The 21,038-nt window shown below is 45.5% G+C and overlaps 1 protein-coding gene across 1 annotated transcript in view; it reads right to left on the bottom strand.

The window, feature by feature from the left end:
• Window positions 1–11,740, bottom strand: part of LOC147123535 (A disintegrin and metalloproteinase with thrombospondin motifs 12-like) — a 967,639-nt gene extending 955,899 nt beyond the window's left edge. Inside the window, exons 1-2 of the mRNA XM_085974208.1 lie at window positions 11,295–11,740; window positions 10,760–11,118 (exon numbers count right to left, since the gene is read on the bottom strand). Of these exons, the coding sequence (XP_085830334.1) occupies window positions 10,760–11,118; window positions 11,295–11,418 (483 nt within the window). The 5' untranslated portion in view covers window positions 11,419–11,740. The remainder of the gene's footprint in view (window positions 1–10,759; window positions 11,119–11,294) is intronic.
• Window positions 11,741–21,038: the final 9,298 nt, after the last annotated feature.

Here is a 21,038-nt window from a genome sequence, read left to right as displayed (position 1 = left end):
CGAAACCTGCTTTCCATTTCCTGCTTTTTCCAGTTCTGACGAAAGGTCATCGACCTGAAACGTTAACTCTGTTTTTCTCTCCATGGATGCTGCCCTGGCCTGCTGAGTTTTTCCAGCGTTTTCTGTTGTTATTTTGTTTCTACCTACAGCCTTCAGCCACTGTGGAATCATAGTCCCTGACATTTCCATTGTAGAGATCACAGACTGGCTGTTGGATCCTCTGACCCAACAGCCAGCTGATTTCTGCAAAGTTGAAAGGTTTGATGAGTCCTGAACACAAGGACTCATCAAACTATACAGAATGTCAGTGTTTGACAGCTTCACAGAGCTGTCAAATGATGACATTTCTTCTTTCAAAAATTCTTGACAGATGACACGTCATACATTGACGTGCTCGGTCACTGACTTCCCCCTAATTGGTCTGCTGAGCCCGCTGGGCGGGCTTACCAAACTCAATCAGGGGAAAATTCCGCTGGTTGGCCAGAAGCTAATGGAGGTGAGTTTGAAAGCCGGCAAGCAGCAGTCCTGCCTCCAAAAGCTTCCCATTGAGAAAATCCAGCCCATAGCCTTCAAACCAGCAGGGTTCTTCTTTAAACCTGCAGATCTTGCCTTGGGCTCCGACTGCTATTTTAACCATGGGCCTTAGCCGGGGAGCAGTTACGACTTTCCCACCAGGTCAGCCTAGCGGGAAAGCAGCCAGGACCAGAAGATGCCCAAACAGGCAAGTCTTTTTACTTTTCTTTGTTACTTTCATTGTCGGACCAGGAAGAGCAGGAATGCTTCTCTGATCTCCACAAGGAAGGTTTAGGCCTCCCGATCACGAGATCTTCCTGAAACCCCACTTCCCGCAACTTACCTGAGTGCCGGGGACTGTTCTCTCTGGCCCCGGTGGTGGCCTCCTGCCTCCTGACACTGCACTTTCACCCGCTATCCAGCTGTCACTTCCCGCCGGTTTTGGGCAGGAAACTGTTCGAGGGAATGCAGGCGAGGCCTGGGAGTGAAGATCTCCCGGGCTTCATGCTGCCAAAGTCAAGGCAGTTTGGCACCCGCCCACTCAAATCCTGCCCTGAGATAAAATCAGGATTTATGTCTAATACAGAGCTGTCAGTATTGGGAAATCATAGGTGTGAGGTTTTCAGTTACAAGCCGTATATCTGAGTCATCAACTTGTGTCAAAAATATAAACAGTGTTAAAAGTATAAGCTACATCTCACGCCTCAAGGGGCTGAAAAGCACAATTAATAAAATTTATGTATTTTTCTCTTTCTCTACCTTACCCTTTTCTGTTTCCTGTTTTCATTTTACAGCTCACCTGGTTGTGGGACTGGCAAGTATTTTCTCTTGTTTTCACTACCACTATATATGCTACTGTAATCCCACTTCCACTGCATTCACCTGGTTTCTCTCATTCTCCCAAAGCTAGAGAAATGCCAGGATTTGCTAGCAGAGCACAGTTATGCATGAGAATGCGACCTTAAGGAGGGTGGTTGAGTTGGTAGGCCTGTATAATATCAACAAATACATAAAACCATAAACGAAAACCTACAATGAGATGCACCATTTTACTTGCTGCTTGAGCAATAAACTGGGGGAGCGAATTGCTCATCCGTGAATCACTCATCCGTGAGTCGCTCACCCATGATGCATCGGTGGGTAGCACTTTCACCTCTGAGTCAGAGGTTGTGAGTTCAAAGTCCACTCCAGAGACTTGAGCACATAAACTAGGCTGACACTTGTGTAGCACTGAGGGAGTGCTGCAGTGCCAGAGGTGCCGTCCTTAAGATAAGACGTTAAACCGAAACCCTCTCAGGTGGACGTAAAAGGTCCATTGGCACTATTTTGAAGAAGTGCAGGGGTGTTATCCCTGGTGTCCTGGCCAATATTTATCCCTTAACAAACAACATTAAAAATAGATTATCTGGTCATTCATTATCACATTGCCGTGGGAGCTTGCTGCGTGCAAATTAGCTGCCAGATTTATACATTATAACAGTGGCTACACTTCAAAAGTACTTCATTGACTGTAAAGCGCTTTGGGACATCCTGAGTTCATGAAAGACACTATATAAATGCAAATCTTTCTTTTTCTTTTCTATGAATACCAGCTGGGCTCTACAATGGATGGGCTCTACAATGGATAGGCTCTACAATGGATGGGCTCTACAATGGATGGGCTCTACAATGGATGGGCTCTACAATGGATGGGTTATCCGCTCCAGCAGATTACGTCTCAGGCAGTGAAAGTGAAAATTACAGCAGCAAAATCTCCACCAATTGTGTCAACCAGCCAAGGTAGATCAATAAGACAGCAAGCATTCTCAGATAGTGTTCAAAGTTTACAAGTAATAGATGGCAAAAAAAAGTTTGTCCTCGGTATGTGAGGCACGCAGGCAAAATCTCATTTATTGTCCATCTCTAGTTGCTCTGAGAAGGTGCTGGTGGACCTTTTCCTTGAACCACTGAAGACCTTGTAGTGATGGTGTTCCCACAATGGTGTTTGCAAAGAATTCTGGGATATTGATCCAGCAACAGTGAAGGAACGGGAATAAATGTATTCAGGCTGTTTTGTGACCTTAAAGAGGAACTTGGAAATAATAGCGTTCCCACCACATCACTGCTATTGTCCTTCTCAGTAGTAAAAGTTGCAGCAGAGGGAGGTGCTGTTGAGGTAACCCAGGTGAGTGGCTACAGATCATGCATACTCTAGCTATGTGCCCTGGTGATGGAGGGGGTGGACATTGAATTCAATGGCAGGGGTGTTGATCAAGCAAACTGTTCTTTGCTGGATGGTATCAAGCTTCTTGAGTGTTTTTGTGGCTGCAGCTATCCAGGCGAGTGTTGAGTATTCTATCGCACACCTGATTTAAATATTTTAGATGGTGGACTGGCTTTGAGTGGGTCAGGTAAGGCACTTATCACAGAATATCCAGCAACTACCCTGCTCTTGTAGCCATCGTGTTGATATGGCTGGTTCAGGTAACCTTCTGGTCGATGGTAACCCCAAAATGTTGATGTTGAGGGGTTTGAAGATGGTAATGCCATTGAAGGTTGGGGGGAGGTGGTTGGGCAATTTCTGGGTCATTACCTGGTATTTGTGTGACACAAACGTTATCTGACCCCGGTTGGCCAAAGTTTAGACGTTGTCCAGGTCCTGCTGTACGCTGGACTTTAAAAGAAAATGCTTCATTATCAGAGGAGTTGTGACCTAATCAGCAAACAAGGCCCACTCCTGACCTAATGATAGAGGGAAAGTCGTTGATGAAGCAGCTAAGGATGGTTGCACTGAGGATGATTCTAGCACTGTAGCTATATCCTGGGGCTGCAATGATTGGCCAATGACAAGCACAGTCATCCTCTTTTGCATCAGGTATGACTCCAGCCATTGCATGATTTTCCCATTGACTCAGTTTTTCTAATGCACTTTGGTGCCATACTCAGTCAAATGCTGCCTTGATGTCAAAGGTACCTGCTTTCACCTCTCCTCTGGCATACAGCATTTGCATCCATATCTGGATCAAGATTGTGATGAGATCCGGAGCAGGTTATTGGTGAGTACATGCTGCTTGAAGGCACTATTGATGACTTTATCCATCATTTTACTGAGGGTTGGTGGGAGGCTGACATGACTGTGACATTGCACATGTCCCAGAAATCCCAGAAACCCCACAGTGCAGATAGAGGCCATTTCGGCCCATCGAGCCTGCACCGACACATATCCCACCCGATCCCCGTAACCCCTACACCAACACATATCCCACCCTATCCCCGTAACCCCACGTATTTAATCCCCCTAACACTAAGGGTCAATTTATCATAGCCAATCAACCTAACCCGCACATCTTTGGACTGTGGGAGGAAACCGGAGCACCCGGAGAAAACCCACGCAAACACGGGTCCTCCCCGTTGGCTCAGCAACTTTAGCGATAAGTAGCTGTGCCGTACTGACCAGGAAGGACCCATGTTTAATTTCCGATTTGTGCCAAGTTAATTAGAACAGTCGTAGGGAGCACTACAATTAGCTTCAATATCACTTGGCGAGGGGATTGGGGGGAAGATCAGTCATGATTCTAATTCTTAATCATTATCTAATGAACCCCACTAGAAGTTTGTATAGGCTCAGACTGAACCACAATGTCGCCTCCCTGCTGTTAATTTGTCTCTTGACATTCAGACTTGGAATTTCCTCATTGGCACAATTACTGTTGGAAGTGCACTAGAAGTGCTGTTAAACCTGCTGCTGTTATAGAAACATAGAAACATAGAAGATAGGAGCAGGAGTAGGCCATTCGGCCCCTCGAGCCTGTTCCGCCATTTAATGAGATCATGGCTGATCATCCAAATTCAGTACCCTCTCCCTGCTTTCTCCCAATATCCCTTGATCCCTTTAGCCTTAAGAAATATATCTAACTCCTTCTTGAATGTATTTAATGAATTAGCCTCAACTGCCTTGTGTGGTAGAGAATTCCACAGGTTCACCACGCTCTGAGTGAAGAAATTCCTCCTCATCGCAGTCCTAAATGGCTTACCCCTTATCCTTAGACTGTGACCCCTGGTTCTGGACTCCCCCGCCATCAGGAACATCCTTCCTGCATCTAGTCTGTCTAGTCCTGTTAGAATTTTATAAGTTTCAATGAGATCCCCTCTCATTCTTCTAAACTCTAGCGAATATAAACCTAATCGACCCAATCTCTCCTCATACGTCATTCCTGCCATCCCAGGTATCAGTCTGGTGAATCTTCGCTGCACTCTCTCTATGGCAAGAACATCCTTCCTCAGATAAGATGACCAAAACTGCACACAATACTCAAGGTGTGGTCTCACCAAGGCCCTGTACAACTGCAGCAAGACATCCTTGCTCCTGTACTCGAAGCCTCTCGCTATGAAGGCCAACATACCATTTGCCTTCTTAACCGCCTGCATGCTTACCTTCAGTGACTGGTGCACAAGGACACCCAGGTCTCGTTGCACTTCCCCTTTTCACAATCCATGTACACGGAAATGCTAGGTGCAATGACAAGCCTCCCACAGAGCCTCTTGTCAGTGTCAAGGAGCATGGAGGAGTTTGGCTCCAACATTGCACGTGGTTTTGCGCATAGCTTGGAGCAGATGATTTCCAGGATGTTCTCCACATGCATGCTCATCCGGCTTCTCTCTGTTCAGAGAGAAGGCACTGATGTCCCTTCTCCCGGAGTAGAGAGCCTCTGTGACCTCCCGGATGCAGCAATGGATGGCAAACTGGGAGATGTTAGCTATGTCTCCTGCTACAGACTGGAAGGATCCGCTAGCAAAAATAATGAGGGCCACCTTGAGAGCCACTGGCAGAGTCTCCTACTCTGAGGCAAGTCAGGTTGCAGGAGGTGGCAGAGTTCTGTGACCACCTCCTTGGTGAAGCGGCACCTCCTAATACACTGCTCCTGACTTAAGCGGAGTTAGGAGTAGTGCTCTCTGAAGACCCTAGTTAGGTAATGCCTCCTGCTGAGAGCCCTCCTGGCCCTCCTCCTCCTCTCTCTGTGAGCCTCTTGTCCTCTTCTTGGCTGCCTCCGCTCCATCTCCCTATGATACTCGAGCATGGGGGGCCCCATGTGGAGCTCCCATGACTGTGAGCAAATGGTGTGAGCAGAAGCCTTTAAATGAGAAGCAAGGCATTTTCCACTTGTAGCAACCTGTGACCTCAGCAACTTTAAACAAGTTTAGAAAGCTCCAAGAGCTGCACAAACTTAGACAGAGCCAGCAGAACTGTGAAAGCATGTCAGATGCAAATTGATGATGATCCTTTTAAATAGCGCTGCTGGAGGCTCCGCCCTGCTGCTGAACACTTGCTCAGCTGGTCGTGATTAGGAAAGGGTGGTAAGTGGAGCAGCGACATCCAAAATGGCAGATCCTGCATCAAATCAGCATTGCTCACTCCTTGATGTCACGATCTGCCTAATCTAAATATCTGCAGCAAGCGCAGGCAATGGCAGTGCTGCCGACCTGCCCAAAATGGCAGCCACTGCGGGACCCACCGGAAGTCGGCCGCCATTTTTCTTTAAAATGGGCCTTAATGGCTGGCACTAAACCCCCGAATTTCTAGGCCAAAGTCTCTTCAATTGAGGTGTTACTCTCTGTAATCCAGCAAAAGGACCCAACTTTTAGGCCCTAAGAGAAGGAGGCCCCCAAAAGGTGGAAGGAGGTGGCCTTGGCACCAAGTTCCGCCTCACCCCTATAAAGGAAGTACTTCTGAAACCTGGGTTACGTTCTATTGTGTGTCTTCACACTCTCATTTTAAAGGGGAAATGGCCCACAACTGAAGACAAGCACCACTCCAATCTCCCAAATCTTCAATCACCTCAGAACCTCCTACCACTGTAGGATCTGTAGGAGGTTCAGTTTCAATGGAAAGACAAGAGTAGGCACCAAGGGGAGCCATGGTGGTCTTAAACAGTAAAAAGGTTGTCAGATATGTTGTCAGTGAGAAATCACTGTGTACAGTCTTTAAATCTCATTGATTAAAGAGATACAATGTTGGCCCCGTCGTTCGCTAAAGTCTCAGATGCTCCGCTGCCCTCCGTTGTCAGCTCACAGTTCCAGCAGGTTATGGCGCAAATTACATTCAAGCTGAATGATGCAGGGAAAAGTCTAACTAATGGCACCTACCGCGAGATACCCTGCTCCAGCAAGATTTGGCCCAATGTCTATTCTGGGTCTTGTGTATCAAAATAAGTTGGGCCCTTTTCTGTGAGTGAGCCTGTACATGTATTGTGAAAGCAAGAAAGAAGCCAACAGATGATACATCCTAGGCAAAAATGCACCAATTCACAACGCTCACAGTTAAACAGCTGCAGCAGACTTGATCAACACCACTGATAGATTTTCCACATACTCAGTCCCAAGGCACACCAAATCCTAACACAAGTGAAACAATGTATGCTATCAAGAGATTGTACACACAGTACAGCTCATGAACTACTTGTGGTTCCATTTGCCCCACACCCTCTGTGACCCTTGGCAGACTTGCTGCTCCATCTGCTTCCATTTATGAACTGTGTGGCTGAGGGTCCTTGTCAGAGCTGAGATGCAGTATTATTCATCTCTTTTTCTTGCACGCCAGCAGGGAAATGCTTTAGGAAACAGGGCTATCCCAGCATCTGCCAATCAAATGAAAGGGATGTATTACAACCTCAGATCCATGTGGCACCATCCCGTGGTGCAGCATGTTGGAGCAATATTGAGTGATCATCAAACAAGACAGTGCTTGCAACTGTGGGCATCAATAATTGGTAGTGAGTAACAGAGTCATAAAGCATTCAGTATCTAGCACTACCAGCTGTGGCTCAGTTGGTAGCCCCCTCGCCTCTGAGACAGAAGGTTGCGGGTTCAGAGTCGCACTCCAGGGACTTGTGCACATAAATCCAGGCTGACACTCCCAGTGCAGTGCAGACAGAGCTCTGCACTGTTGGAGGTGCCGTCGTTCGGATGAGACGTTAAACCGAGGCCCTGTCTGCTCTCTCCGATGGATGTAAAAGATCCCAAGGCACTATTTCGAAGAAGAGCAGGGGAGTTCTCCCCAGTGTCCTGGCCAATATTTATCCCTCAATCAACATCACTAAAACAGATTCTCTGGTCATTATCACATTGCTGTTTGTGGGGGCTTGCTGTGTGCAAATTGGCTGCCGCGTTTCCCACATTACAACAGTGACGACACTCCAAAAGTACTTCATTGGCTGTAAAGCGCTTTGAGATGTCCGGTGGTCGTGAAAGGCGCTATATAAATGCAAGGTTTTTTTTACCAACACCACTTCAATAATGCCAACCTAAAGGGCAGGTACCACACACGCATATATCAATCCACAGCTAAAGATGTAACACCTATTTAACTCTTAAATTGATGAATAAGACTTTGTAATTGCTTCCTGGAAGAGAAATACCACAAACAACTATTAAGATATCATGAAATGCTTCAATGCTTCCAAATCCAAGTGTGTTTTCCCAAACCACTCTGAATTGACTCCCACTGAAATGAAGGGAGCCACAATGAGATGCAAGCAACTCCTCCACATGGCTAAATTACTGGAGCAACTGTGGAGGAACAGATACCCAAAATAACAATATTATAATTATGGTTAAATATATATTTCTTTTTAGAGTTACAGATACACACAGGGGGGGGGGGGCACTTTGAACAAAAAACACTCCCCTAGGCACGCCGTCCCATTCAAACACCCAATACCATTGCAGCTGGACACCTCACATCATTGGCAGCTTGTACTTTGAGATGGCCAGTTAACTTCTTCAACTGTAAGTTCACTAATTAGAAGCAATGTTTTCAATTTAAGTAAATGATTTATATTTTTAATAAACCACAAAACCCTGCCAGATATCCTACATTAATTGGAAAATTGAACTGGAATTCATGGCATATCTAGTCCGAGCAAGGATCTAGCTTCAAAAGTCCATAAATTCAATATGAACTCCTAGCTCACCACAGACAGAGATTTCTGTGTCTCCTTTTTGGCAGACACATGTCTCCTACTGGTTGTGGTATAAAACATCACTCATAACTGTGGACCGATGGATGAGTTTCCAGTTCTTCCTGTTTGCTTTCTTGACACTGATAGCACCCACAAGAAGTGACACAAGGAAGAAGTAGAAAGGTCTGTTTTGTGAGCCCACAGCATGTTATTTTGCAATTATGTTATTCTATACATGGTCATTTCTATCAAGTAATATAGAAAAGTTATTATACAAAGATTGTAGCACATACATCTTGAGCTCCCAGCTCCTGATCAGTCTTTTACCAAAACATTGTAGCTTTTAATCTTTTTCTGTGTACTATCACAAACTAAACAAAGCTTAACATAGTATTGAAACATTGAATTTATGGTTCTATTTTGCTTAAAACATAAAAACTATTTCAATTGAAGTGCCTGCATTATCCAATAGAGGATGAGTCAAACTCGTGGTTGGAGTAATTGTCCTTATGCACAGAAGAATTTTAAGTGGTAGTTTTCTTGTGGTATCTGGAACCCCGGTACACTGCTCATGATGTACTGTAAGAGTTGTAGAGGATTTTTATTTTCACAACTATCTTTCATACTCAGAATTGGCTGTTGCCCTTGCATTTTTGGCTTCCAAGCTAAAAGCTCCTTAGGCCAGTGCCCTAATAAAAAATTAGCCAATTGACATTTAGTTATTGGGTAATTAGAGCACAGAAGTTAAGTAAATTTTGGCTCAAAGGTACAATACTGGTCTGAATTCTGCTGAAGTGGTGGAAGGACAAGGCTAGATAATGTTCCTTTCCTCCCATCCCCCAAATAAAAACAGTAAGAGCTGGTCATGGATGTGGCAATCCCATGAACTGCAGAAACACATGTGCAGTAGACAATGTCAAAGCTATGAACGTCAAAATAACGTTAGGAGGGGGATTTATGATCATAGTTATACTGCATCTACTGATTTAACACAAATGTCTTTTTTAGAGCAGTGCAATGGGCAACATCAAGTTTTGTCATCCACACACTGTTAAGGAAAAATAGAGCTCCATGCAAATGTATTTAAATGCACTCACTGAGTTCTGCTCAATGGCCTCCAACTGTTGGTGAGATTTCTGATATAAAAAAGACCTGATGAGATAGTTGGCTTTTTAAAAAAGAAAACTAATCATCTCCCTTTCCTCAAGACTTTGACACCTTACCAGATCAGAGTTCCGTGGGCACCAGTTGCCCTCTGTACCTTGCCCAAATAAATGGCTATTATTCATCAGTAAGCTTCAGCAGTGAGTGCCGCCTGGCTATTCAACTGCACAGGCTTCACATTTGTTGTCCCATCTCGTCCAATGTCCATGCACGCACATGTCCAGCAGGGGTTGACAGATGCCAATCAGGTTAATGTTCCCCTCCATTGTGATCCAACTACACTGTCCCAACACTACCCAAGCTGAGATCAGCTAACTCAATGGAGACCAGGGTCAAACCTGGGGCCTTCCTGGTCTGTGTGACTCTACTCACCAGATACACTCGTTCATTCATCAGGAAAGACCAGTTAGCTCTTTTCAGACAACAAAGCAATAGACTGGTCCAGTTTTAAAATGTTAAAAAGTTACCTTTAAAAAAAAATCAAATTATGACATTTCCTTATCTTGTATTTCTGTGATGTGGAAATCACATAGCAGGGAGGCAATATGGGCAGTGAACCCCATGCAAGCACAAGAAGCTGTGCTAAGGTTTAAACGTGACATATATCAAGAGTGGCACAAAACCAGAAAATGCTGGAAGCACTCAGCAACTCAAGCACAGCATCTGTGAAGAGAAGTGGCCAGTTAACCCGATGAAGGGTTATGCCTGAAACGTGAACTGCATTTCACAATTCACAATTCACAATTCAAATCGCTTTATTGGCATGATAAGTTACATCTTATGTTGCCAAAGCATCAAAATACATTTATGGTTTAGCCACAAATACTGTGCCTGACTTGTTGAGTGTTTGCAGCGTTTTCTGGTTTGGTTTCAGATCTCCAGCTTTTACAGTATTTTTTTGCATGAATGATTATAATCTCCGATGCCAAACTTTGACACGTCTGATCATTTCTAGCGTGTGGCGTGATGTGGTACTTCGTGTGCTGGACAGCATATAAATCATATGTGCTATTTTGGGGGGGAATTGTTCTGGCGAGGGAAGAGAGGTAAATAAGCCCGCCTCCAAGAAAATTAAAACCAATTCAGCCCTTGCACATGCTCAGCGTTGCTGGACTATCCCTGTTAAATCTCTCTTTCCCACTTACCAGTCCTTTGCAGGTACTGATGGCAGCAGTGCCACTCCCCAGATCGCGATGCTCTACTCTGCCTATGAAATGACACGTGTTCTCTGCATGGGCCTGAACCATGGCACCAGTCACGTTTCCGTACCTCTTCTCCAGCACATAGCCCGGAGAAAGAAAGGGTCGATTGATGGTCAGGTTGAAACGCAGTTTTCGCCCTCCGTGAATCATTTGGTAATAAACGTGGTCCTCTCTCTTTGCAAGGTCCCGCCTTCCAACGTGATTGACATAATGAATGACGTCCCGGGAGAGAAACGTTCCACTTTCGTCCACTTTGACGGGATGAACTATTTCATAACTTTGCAAACTCCTAATAAACTTATCTGAAAGGAAAAAAAACAACACAAAACATAACCGCACAGATCTTTACAAGGGTGCCGGTAACGTTACTTAAGAAGTGTTTTAGTTAGTAGGAGTGTGCACGAAACAACGATTTGAATGAATAATCACTCATGCACGAGTGCGAACGTTGCAGATAGATTTTCGAAAAATCACAAACCTTGCTTTTCGTCTGTAAAATGCAAACTGTCCGGCTGACGAATACCGTGGCTGGTTGCCAGAAAGCTAAAGATTTTAAAAAGAACAGCAATGCCTGTGAGAAATCGCACTCCCACACGGAGCATGGTTCAATTAAAAGTTGCATCGATTTAAAGGAGGTCCTGCAGGCAGACTGTGAGAGTGCGGGATCGATGCACGGGCCCTGTCCATGGGCCGGCAACAACAAAAATGAGTACGGATGGGAGAGGGTGATCGGACAGAAAATCAAAAGCAGGCGATCACTAGAGGAGGAGTGATCGAAAACTTCAGCGTCTTATTCCTTGAGGAAAGAGGGAGGGTTCGATAACTGCCCAAAGCGCTTTCCAACTTTAAAAAAATTCCGAGTTAACTCCTGTTTACATGAACGTGTGTGCAATCCTATACAGATATGTGCATGTTAACGCACGCAGTGACAATCTAAATAGGTTGTAGCACAAAATATACCAGACCCTCCCCTCCCCCCGCTGACAGTACTTAATGGGAATTCTGGTTTTAAACATTTCCTTCTTGGATCGTGTGTGTGTGTTAATTTCATTCATTCAAAAACAAACAGCCTGGGCAATGAATGGAGTATAGTATCTTATAACGCGATGCTTTCACACGTTGCAACTGTAGAAGAGGGGAGGGGGAAATCGTAGGAAAGTTTAAAGGGGTTGAAACCTCTCCCCAGCTTCCTGGGTTCAGATTGGACCTGCTGGTGTCGATAGGGAGTGTAAAAGCACCATCTTTAATTAACAATGTCTGCAAAGTCTTTCGACACCTATATTTACCGTCGTGCGTCCTGCCTCTATTACATTAGCGACAGGCTTTTAAATTAAACCTTTTTTCTCTCTCTCTCTCCGCCGACTAAAAGTCGATTCCAACCTCCTCCCATCGAACGTGATTGATGTTGACTGCCTGCACTATCAGTAACAGCGCAAGTTTCAACTCACACAGCTCCGGAGTGTTTCCCCTTGTGTGCAGACGTGGACAAGCGCTTCCCTATGGAAACAGCAGTCTGACCTCCAACCCCACCTTAGGAGAGAAATACTGTTTATATAACATCGATTTTAGCTATATGGTCACAGCAGCTTTTTCCTCCGGGAAAGCCTGTTTATATTTGAGGGGGGTGGGTGGGGGGAATAGCCTGGCAGCGCTTGTAATTGCTGTTGTACCTCTGGAGACAGAAAACTGCAACGTTATCATCCAACAGCCTCAAACCACGACTGAAATGCTAAAGCAATATTAGGACGCAGTTATAAACCACACATTGGCGTTTCAACTCAGCTCCGTTTCCACAACATCCTCCCCCGCTTTGTATTTTAAGTTGAATTGCAACTTGTAACGCTTTTTAAACACATTTCTGTCTACACTCTATGCGCGATCATGTCGCTCTTTCGGTGAGCAGACGGGCCGAATGGCCTCCTTCAGTGCTCTCTGGTTCATTTATGTCATCGAGACCCGCTCGGCTCAAACTTAACTACAGCAAACATTGGGTAACCTCAGCATACTATATGTGAAATGCTCCCTTTTAACCCTTTCATCGCCGGAACGCGTATTCAGCTGACACACGGGAGATCGTACTCATCCATCAAGCCGCTAGATCGTCGAGTTAAATGCACAACACACACACACAACTTCCCTTCTCTATACATTGATATCTTGGTGCGCGCAGAAAACAGACGCGGCCTTTAAAGGGTTGATAATCAGCTTTTAAGAAATGTCAGTTCTGCAAAATGAAAACTGAAGTGGCATTAAGATATTCTTTGTGCGTCACTGTGCGAGTCCCATTTAACGCAAAAATCAAACCGCATTAATTACAGCCTTTGAATCCTTTTTTGTAACCAATATCCGGAAATAATCACCACGACGCAAATAAAGAAGCTTGTCGGAAATAAGACCACGTTGAGCAGGAGGATGTTTCGGACTGTTTTGGGTTAACGATAAATAACAGACTTTTATACTAGTGATTGAAGGACTTCACGCAACACACGATATTTATCCAAATCACTAATTCTGACAATCTGCGCCGAGGATGGAACAATGTCACAGTGTAATAACAGTCTTTAAAGTAATTGGAACAATCCCAGTGTCCTTCAGGGGAAGTTGCATCAACAGAAAGCTCTATTTAAAAGCCGTTTAACACAAAAATCAAACATTTATTGTGTATTGTTTTGCCCAGTCCGAGGATGTGAGTGAGGACCGTGCAATCTGGCTGTGAAGTTTTCCCCTTTACAAGAGTTGTTACAAGACTAGAAATCGGTCATTAGAGTCACCTAGCGGCAAGTGTGAGGAAGGCGCTTAATTCGTGATAGAAATTGCAGTCAGGGACGCCGGGCACCTCCCGAGCACCAAAACTGTATCAGGAGGTTAACAGCCGTTGTGGAGAATCTCCCAGCCCTCTATAATGATTAAACCCCTCAATCAAAGCATCGTGGATCGAAAAGTTTCTGATTTATGGTGTGATTCTTCTTCTCCCTCGCCCCAGTCTATCCACCGGAGCCCGCTCTGCTGAAAATTCCATAAAGTGCAAACATTGTGCTTAGCGACTCTTCAGTCCGTACGTGTTCCTCATGGCAGAGGCCAACAGTGACTAGAATTGACATAACTCGTCTAAAGTGGGCTATTTGGAGAAATCCGTAAAACAAAAATCAGATCTCGACTTGTTTAGTATTATCTCCCCATCCACCTTTCCTCTCCTGTGTTTTACTTGCTATTTCTTCGGTCTCGAAGTGGTCGCCCTGTAGTTGAAGTGTGACAGAAGGTTCAAAGACAAAGGCCAGTGTTCCTGTTCTTCCGAACCCACGGCCAAAAAGGGGAATAAAAGCAGGAAATGGAATTACACAGGAGATCTGTCAGCACCTAATACAAATAGGTTAGACGTTTCGGATCGGAACCGGATTAAACATTCTTGGCGCTCTGGGCACCAAGTACCAAGTACACTTAGAGCCCCCCCACCACCCCCACCCCAGTAAAACACAAAAGTCTAGAAAAATACAAGAGAAAGTAGGCTCATACTATGCTAAAATAAAACTGGTCCAGCTGTTGTATGTACTTTTTCTGTGTTATGGTGAGTTTTACCAGGACCCCATATTTGGCTAGGGCCCTGGGCACAGGCCCATGTGTTAATCCACCCCATTTCAGATGGTCAGAACTAGAAAAGGGAAAGCAGCAGAATCATAGAATGGTTACAGCACGGAAACAGGCCATTTGGTCCATCGAGCACCTCAGTTAGTCCCACTCCCCTGCCCTTTTCCTGTAGCCCTGCAAATTTTTTTCTTTCAGGTACTTATCCAACTCCCTTCTGAAAGCCGTGATTGAGTCTGCCTCCGCTATTATTTCAGGCAGTGTATTCCAGATCTTAACCACTCACTGCGGAGAAAAGTTTTTTCTTAACGTCGCCTTTGGTTCTTTTGGCAATCACCTTAAATCTGTGTCCTTCAGTTCTTGACCCTTCTGCCAATGGGAAAAATTTCTCTCTATCTACTACTCAGTTCAGACCTCTGATGATTTTGAACACCTCTATCAAATCTCCTCTCAATCTTCTCTGCTCTAAGGAGAACAACCTCAGCTTCTCCAGTCTATCCAGGTAACTGAAGTCCCTCATCCCTGGAATCATTCTCGTAAATCTTATCTGCACCCTCTCTAAGGCCGTCACATCCTTCCTAAAGTGCGGTGCTCAGAATTGGATACAATACTCAAGTTGAGGTCGAACCACTGTTTATACTCTATATATACACTTTTGTACTCTATACCTCTATTCATGAAGCCCAGGATCCCGTAAGCTTTTTTAACTGCTTTCTTAACCTGCCATGCCACCTTCAACAATTTGCGCACATATACCCCTAGGTCTCTCTGTTCATGCACCGCCTTTACATAGAAACATAGAAACATAGAAGATAGGAGCAGGAGTAGGCCATTCGGCCCCTCGAGCTTGCTCTGCCATTCAATGCGATCATGGCTGATCATCCAAATTCAGTACCCGGTCCCTGCTTTCTCCCCATACCCCTTGATGCCTTTAGCCTAAAGAAATATATCCAACTCCTTCTTGAATATATTTAATGAACTGGCCTCCACCGCCTTCTGTGGTAGAGAGTTCCACAGGTTCACCACTCTCTGGGTGAAGAAATTCCTCCTCATTTCTGTCCTAAATGGCCAACCCTTTATCCTCAGACTGTGTCCCCTGGTTCTGGACTCCCCGACCATCGGGAACAACCTTCCTGCATCTAGTCTGTCCAGTCCTGTCAGAATTTTATAAATTTCAATGAGATCACCTCTCATTCTTCTAAACTCTAGCGAGTACAAGCCCAATCGACCCAATCTCTCCTCATACGTCATTCCTGCCATCCCAGGTATCAGCCTGGTGAATCTTCGCTGAACTCCTTCCATGGCAAGAACATCCTTCCTCAGATAAGGCAACCAAAACTGCACACAATACTCAAGATGTGGTCTCACCAAGGCCCTGTACAACTGCAGCAAGACATCCTTGTTCCTGTACTCAAAACCTCTCACTACGAAGGCCAACATACCATTTGCCTTCTTAACCGCCTGCTGCACCTACATGCTTACCTTCAGCGACTGGTGCACAAGGACACCCAGGTCTCGTTGCACTTCCCCTTCTCCCAATCTATTGCCATTTAGATAATAATCTGCCTTCCTGTTTTTGCCACCAAAGTGGACAACCTCACATTTATCCACGTTATATTGCATCTGCCATGTTTCTGCCCAATCACCCAACATGTCCAAATCATCCTGAAGTTTCTCGACATCCTCCTCACAGCACACACGCCCACCCAGCTTTGTGTCATCTGCAAATTTGGAGATATTACATCCAATTCCCTTGTCTAGATCATTAATATATATTGTGAATAGCTGGGGTCCAAGGACCGATCCCTGCGGTACACCACTAGTCACTGCCTGCCACTCGGAAAAGGACCCGTTTATTCCAACTCTTTGCTTTCTGTCTGCCAACCAGTTCTCTATCCAAGTCAATACCTTGCCCCCAATCCCATGTGCCTTAACTTTACACGCTAATCTCTTATGCGGGACCTTATCGAAGGCCTTCTGAAAGTCCAGATACACCACATCCACTGGTTCTCCCTTAGCTATTTTACCAGTTACATCCTGAAAAAATTCCAGTAGATTAGTCAAGCACGATTTACCTTTTGTGAATCCATGTTGGCTTTGTCCGATCCTGTCACTGTTTTCCAAGTGCTCTGCTATTACATCTTTTATAATGGACGCTAGCATTTTCCTCACTACCGATGTCAGGCTTACCGGTCTGTAATTCCCCATTTTCTCTCTACCACCTTTTTTGACTAGTGGGGTAACATTAGCTACCCTCCAATCCATGGGTACTGTTCCAGATTCCATCGAATGTTGGAAGATGATCAGCAATGCATCTACTCTTTCTAGGGCCACTTCCTGAAGTACCCTAGGATGTAGATTATCAGGCCCTGGGGATTTATCAGCCTTCAATCCCATCAATTTCCCGAACACCATTTCCCTACAAATACTGATTTCTTTCAGATCCTCCCTTTCATCAGACCCTATGTTCCCCGGCATCTCTGGGAGGTTATTTGTGTCCTCCTTTGTGAAGACAGAACCAAAATATGTATTTAGTTGGTCTGCCATTTCTTTGTTCCCCATTGTAAATTCCCCTGATTCTGACTGCAACGGACCTACGCTTGACTTCACCAATCTTTTTCTCTTCACATATCTATAAAAGCTTTTACAGTCAGTTTTTATGTTCCCTGCAAGCTTACTCTCATATTCTATTTTCCCCTTCTTAATTAATCCCTTTGACCTCCTTTGTTGAATCCCAAATTGCTCCCAACCCTCAGGATTATTGCTTTTTCTGGCCAATTGATATGTCTTCTCCTTGGATCTTATGCTATCCCTAATTTCCCTTGTTAGCCACGGTTAAGTCACCTTTTTTGTTTTATTTTTGTGCCAAACTGGGATGAACATTTTCTGTAGTTAATCCATGCGGTCTTTGAATCCACCGTCAGCCCTTTGAGTGACACTCCCCAATCAATCCTACGCAACTCGCACCTCAGACCATCGTAGTTTCCTTTATTTAAATTTAGTACCCTAGTCTCTGAGTCAACTACTTCATTCTCCATCTTAATGAAGAATTCTATCATATTATGATCGCTCCGACCCAAGGGGCCTCATACAACAAGATTGCTAATTAATCCTTTCTAGTTACACATAACCCAGTCTAAGATGGCTTGATCTCTGGTTGGTTCCTCGACATATTGGTCCAGGAAACCATCCCGTAAACACTCCAGGAATTCCTCCTCCACAGTATTGTTACTAATTTGGTTAGCCCAATCTATATGTAGATTAAAGTCACCCATGATGACTGCTGTTCCCTTATTGCACGCTTCTTTAATTTCCCTTTTAATGCCATCCCCAACCTCCGCCTTACTCTTTGGAGGTCTATATACCACTCCCACTAACGTTTTCTGCCCCTTGGTATTTCTCAATTCTACCCATACAGATTCCACATCATCAGAGCTAATATCCTTCCTTACAATTGTGTTAATCTCTTCTTTAACCAGTAATGCTACCCCACCTCCCTTTCCTATTTGCCTATCTTTCCTGAATATCGAATACCCCTGGATGTTGAGTTCCCAGCCTTGGCCATCCTTGAGCCACGTTTCCGCAATCCCAACCAAATCATATTCGTTTACCTCTATTAGCGCAGCCAATTCATCCACCTTATTACGAATGCTCCTCGCATTAAGACACAAAGGGCTAGAAATTCAGTAGGCTTTGCGCCCAGTTTTCGCCCAAAGAGGGCTTTTGCGCCACTTGCTGAGATAGCACCGATATTCAGCGCTGCGGTAATGGCGGCGTTAGCCAGTAGCGCTGCGCCGCCACCGATGACGTCATCGGTGTGCGCAGTGCCCCGCTACCGCCCCGCTACCGGCCCGACCGCCATATTTAGTTGCGGCCGCCTCTTCCGCAGCAGCCGCAAACAGCGATCTGAAAACGGGGCCGTCCTGCAGCCTTAGTGGGGCGAGTTAAGATGGAGGTGCGGCCGGCCGCTTTTTCGGCGGCCGCCTGCCCGCACCTCCTTCCCCGGCCTCCTCCTCCCCCCCCCCGCGGCATTGCCGGCTGTTTTCCGGGAGCCCGGCACTTCTCCGTGGTGCCGGGCTCATTTGCCGGCACTAGTGAGCGGTGATCTCGCTGTTGCAGGCACCTCCCCCTTAAGAGAGGGAGGAAGGCCTGCAGTACCGCAGCCTGCCGCTCCGCAGCGGGTGGCGCTGCGGCACCTAGCGCGCCGAAATTCAGTTTCAGCGCCCCAAGCGGGGGCGGCCACACCCTTGAATAGCGGCCGGCTTCAATTTGGGGCGCTGAAACTGAATTTCCGGCGGGCGCAAGTGGCTCCGTGCGCAGCGGTAACTTCTGGGCGCAAGCGAGCTGGCGGGCCCAAACTGAATTTCTAGGCCAAAGCCTTCAGGCTTATTTTTTTAACGCTCTTAGACCTATTAGAATTATTATTTACTGTGGCCATGTTTGATTTAAACCATTGATTTCTCTGACTGCCACTTTTGTTTTTCTCCTTCCCTTGTTTCCCTTTCCTCTGTCCCCCTGCTCAGGTTCCCAACCCCCTGCCATCTTAGTTTAAACCCTCCCCCAGAGCACTAGCAAACACATCCCCTAGGACATCGGTTCCAGCCCTGCCCAGGTGCAACCCGTCCGGTTTGAACTGGTCCCACCTCCCACAGAACCGGTTCCAATGTCCCAGGAACTTGAATCCTTCCCCCTGGCACCATTCCTCTAGCCACGTATTCATCTGAAATATCCTTCTATTTCTACTCTGACTAGCACGTGGCACTGGTAGCAATCCTGAGATTACTACCTTTGAGGTCCTATTTTTTAATTTACCTCCTAACTCCCTATATTCAGCTTTTAGGACCTCATCCCGGTTTTTACCTATATCGCTGGTACCTATATGCACCACGACAACTGGCTGTTCACCCTCCCCTTCCAAAATGTTCTGCAGCCGCTCCGAGACATCCTTGACCCTTGCACCAGGGAGGCAACACACTGGAGTCTCGTTTGCGGCCGCAGGAATGCCTATCTATTCCCCTTACAATAGAATCCTCTATTACTATAGCGCTACCCCTCTTTTTCCTCCCGTCCTGTGCAGCAGAGCCTCCCCTGGTGCCAGGAAGTTGGCTGCTGCTGCCTTCCTCTGATAAGGCATCCCCCCCAACAGTACTCAAAGTGGTGTATCTGTTTTAGAGGGGGATGTCCACAGGGGACCCCTGCACTACCTGCCTCTGCATAGTACTCTGCCTGTTGGTCACCCGTTCCCTTCCTGCCTGTCCAACCTCTACCTGCGGTGTGTCCAACTCGCTAAATGTGCTATTCACGACGTCCTCAGTGTCGTGAACACTCCAGTATGCATCCAATCGCAGCTCCAGCGCTACAATGCGATCTGTCAGTAGCTGCAGCTGGATACACTTCCTGCACACGTAGCTGTCAGGGACACAGGACTTGTCCCTGAGTTCCCACATAACGCAGGAGGATCATACCGCGTGGCCGGGCTGTCCTGCCGTGACTTACCCTTTAATTAATTGAAATTAAATTAAATCAATCAATCCCACCAATTACACTACAGTTAAATGGTTTACCAACAGTCCCCGTTACACCAGAGAGACCTTAGTAACTATAAACCACAGAGTTAAAGTTTAAAAAGAAAGAAATACTCACCAACCAATCACCTACCTGCTTTCTGGTGATGTCACACTTCAATTACTTTTTACTTCTCTCCCTCCCTCTGAGCTCAGAGATTGGAGATTAGTAAGCCTACCTTGTCTCGGAGCTGTTTTTAAATACTGCCGCCTCAGTCACCTCATCCCTCACAGGTCCACCCGCCTGCCCTAAAGGGATTGTACCCTTTAGTTTATATTTCCTCTCCTCATTCTTTCTACCAAAATGTATCACTTCACATTTTTCTGCATTAAATATAATCTGCCACGTGTCCGCCCATTCCGCCAGCCTGTCTATGTCCTCTTGAAGTCTATTACTATCTTCCTCACTGTTCACTATATATCCAAGTTTTGTGTCATCTGCAAATTTTGAAATTGTGCCCTGTACACCCACATCCAAATCATTAATGTATTAAAGAAAACCAGTGGTCCTAAACCGACCCCTGGGGAAAACTGCTGTATATATTACAGTCTCTTTATAGGACTAACCAGAAGGCCAAGGTTAGGGAAGAAGAACAGGTAAAGGTCAAAACTGCAGATATATGCTAACTGTTATTACAAACAGCCAGTACGTGGTCTGTGGACAGAGTTTTTAGCAGCTTAGAAAGAAATAAAAAGTGCTGAATGATACAGAAAGGGGAACTGAGTCAAATTGTAAAAAGGTATTAAGTGAAAAAGATGAGCAAAATCAGCTCCGAAATATATCTGTCCATTCATTTCTTTTCAAACCATCATCAAGCATGCCACACACTTCTATGTGAGATGGCAATTTAGGTGTACTTTTTCCAATCTAATATGCTGCAAATTTGCTGTTTTATGGTGTGGTCTGTCTCCTTTAAACTGGGGAAACTATATTACATAAGAACATAAGAATTAGGAGCAGGAGTAGGCCATACGGCCCCTCGAGCCTCTTCTGCTATTCAATAAGATCATGGCTGATCATCGACCTCAACTCCACTTTCCCGCCCAATCTCCATATCCCTTGATTCCCCATGAGT

The sequence above is a fragment of the Somniosus microcephalus genome, chromosome 2 (genome assembly GCF_052327205.1).
Source record: "Somniosus microcephalus isolate GS21.2 chromosome 2, FLI_Smic_1.0, whole genome shotgun sequence".
NCBI classification, from domain to species: domain Eukaryota; kingdom Metazoa; phylum Chordata; class Chondrichthyes; order Squaliformes; family Somniosidae; genus Somniosus; species Somniosus microcephalus.
The sequence above is the reverse complement of the archived record's forward strand: the minus strand, read 5'-3'. Positions and strand labels throughout refer to the sequence as shown.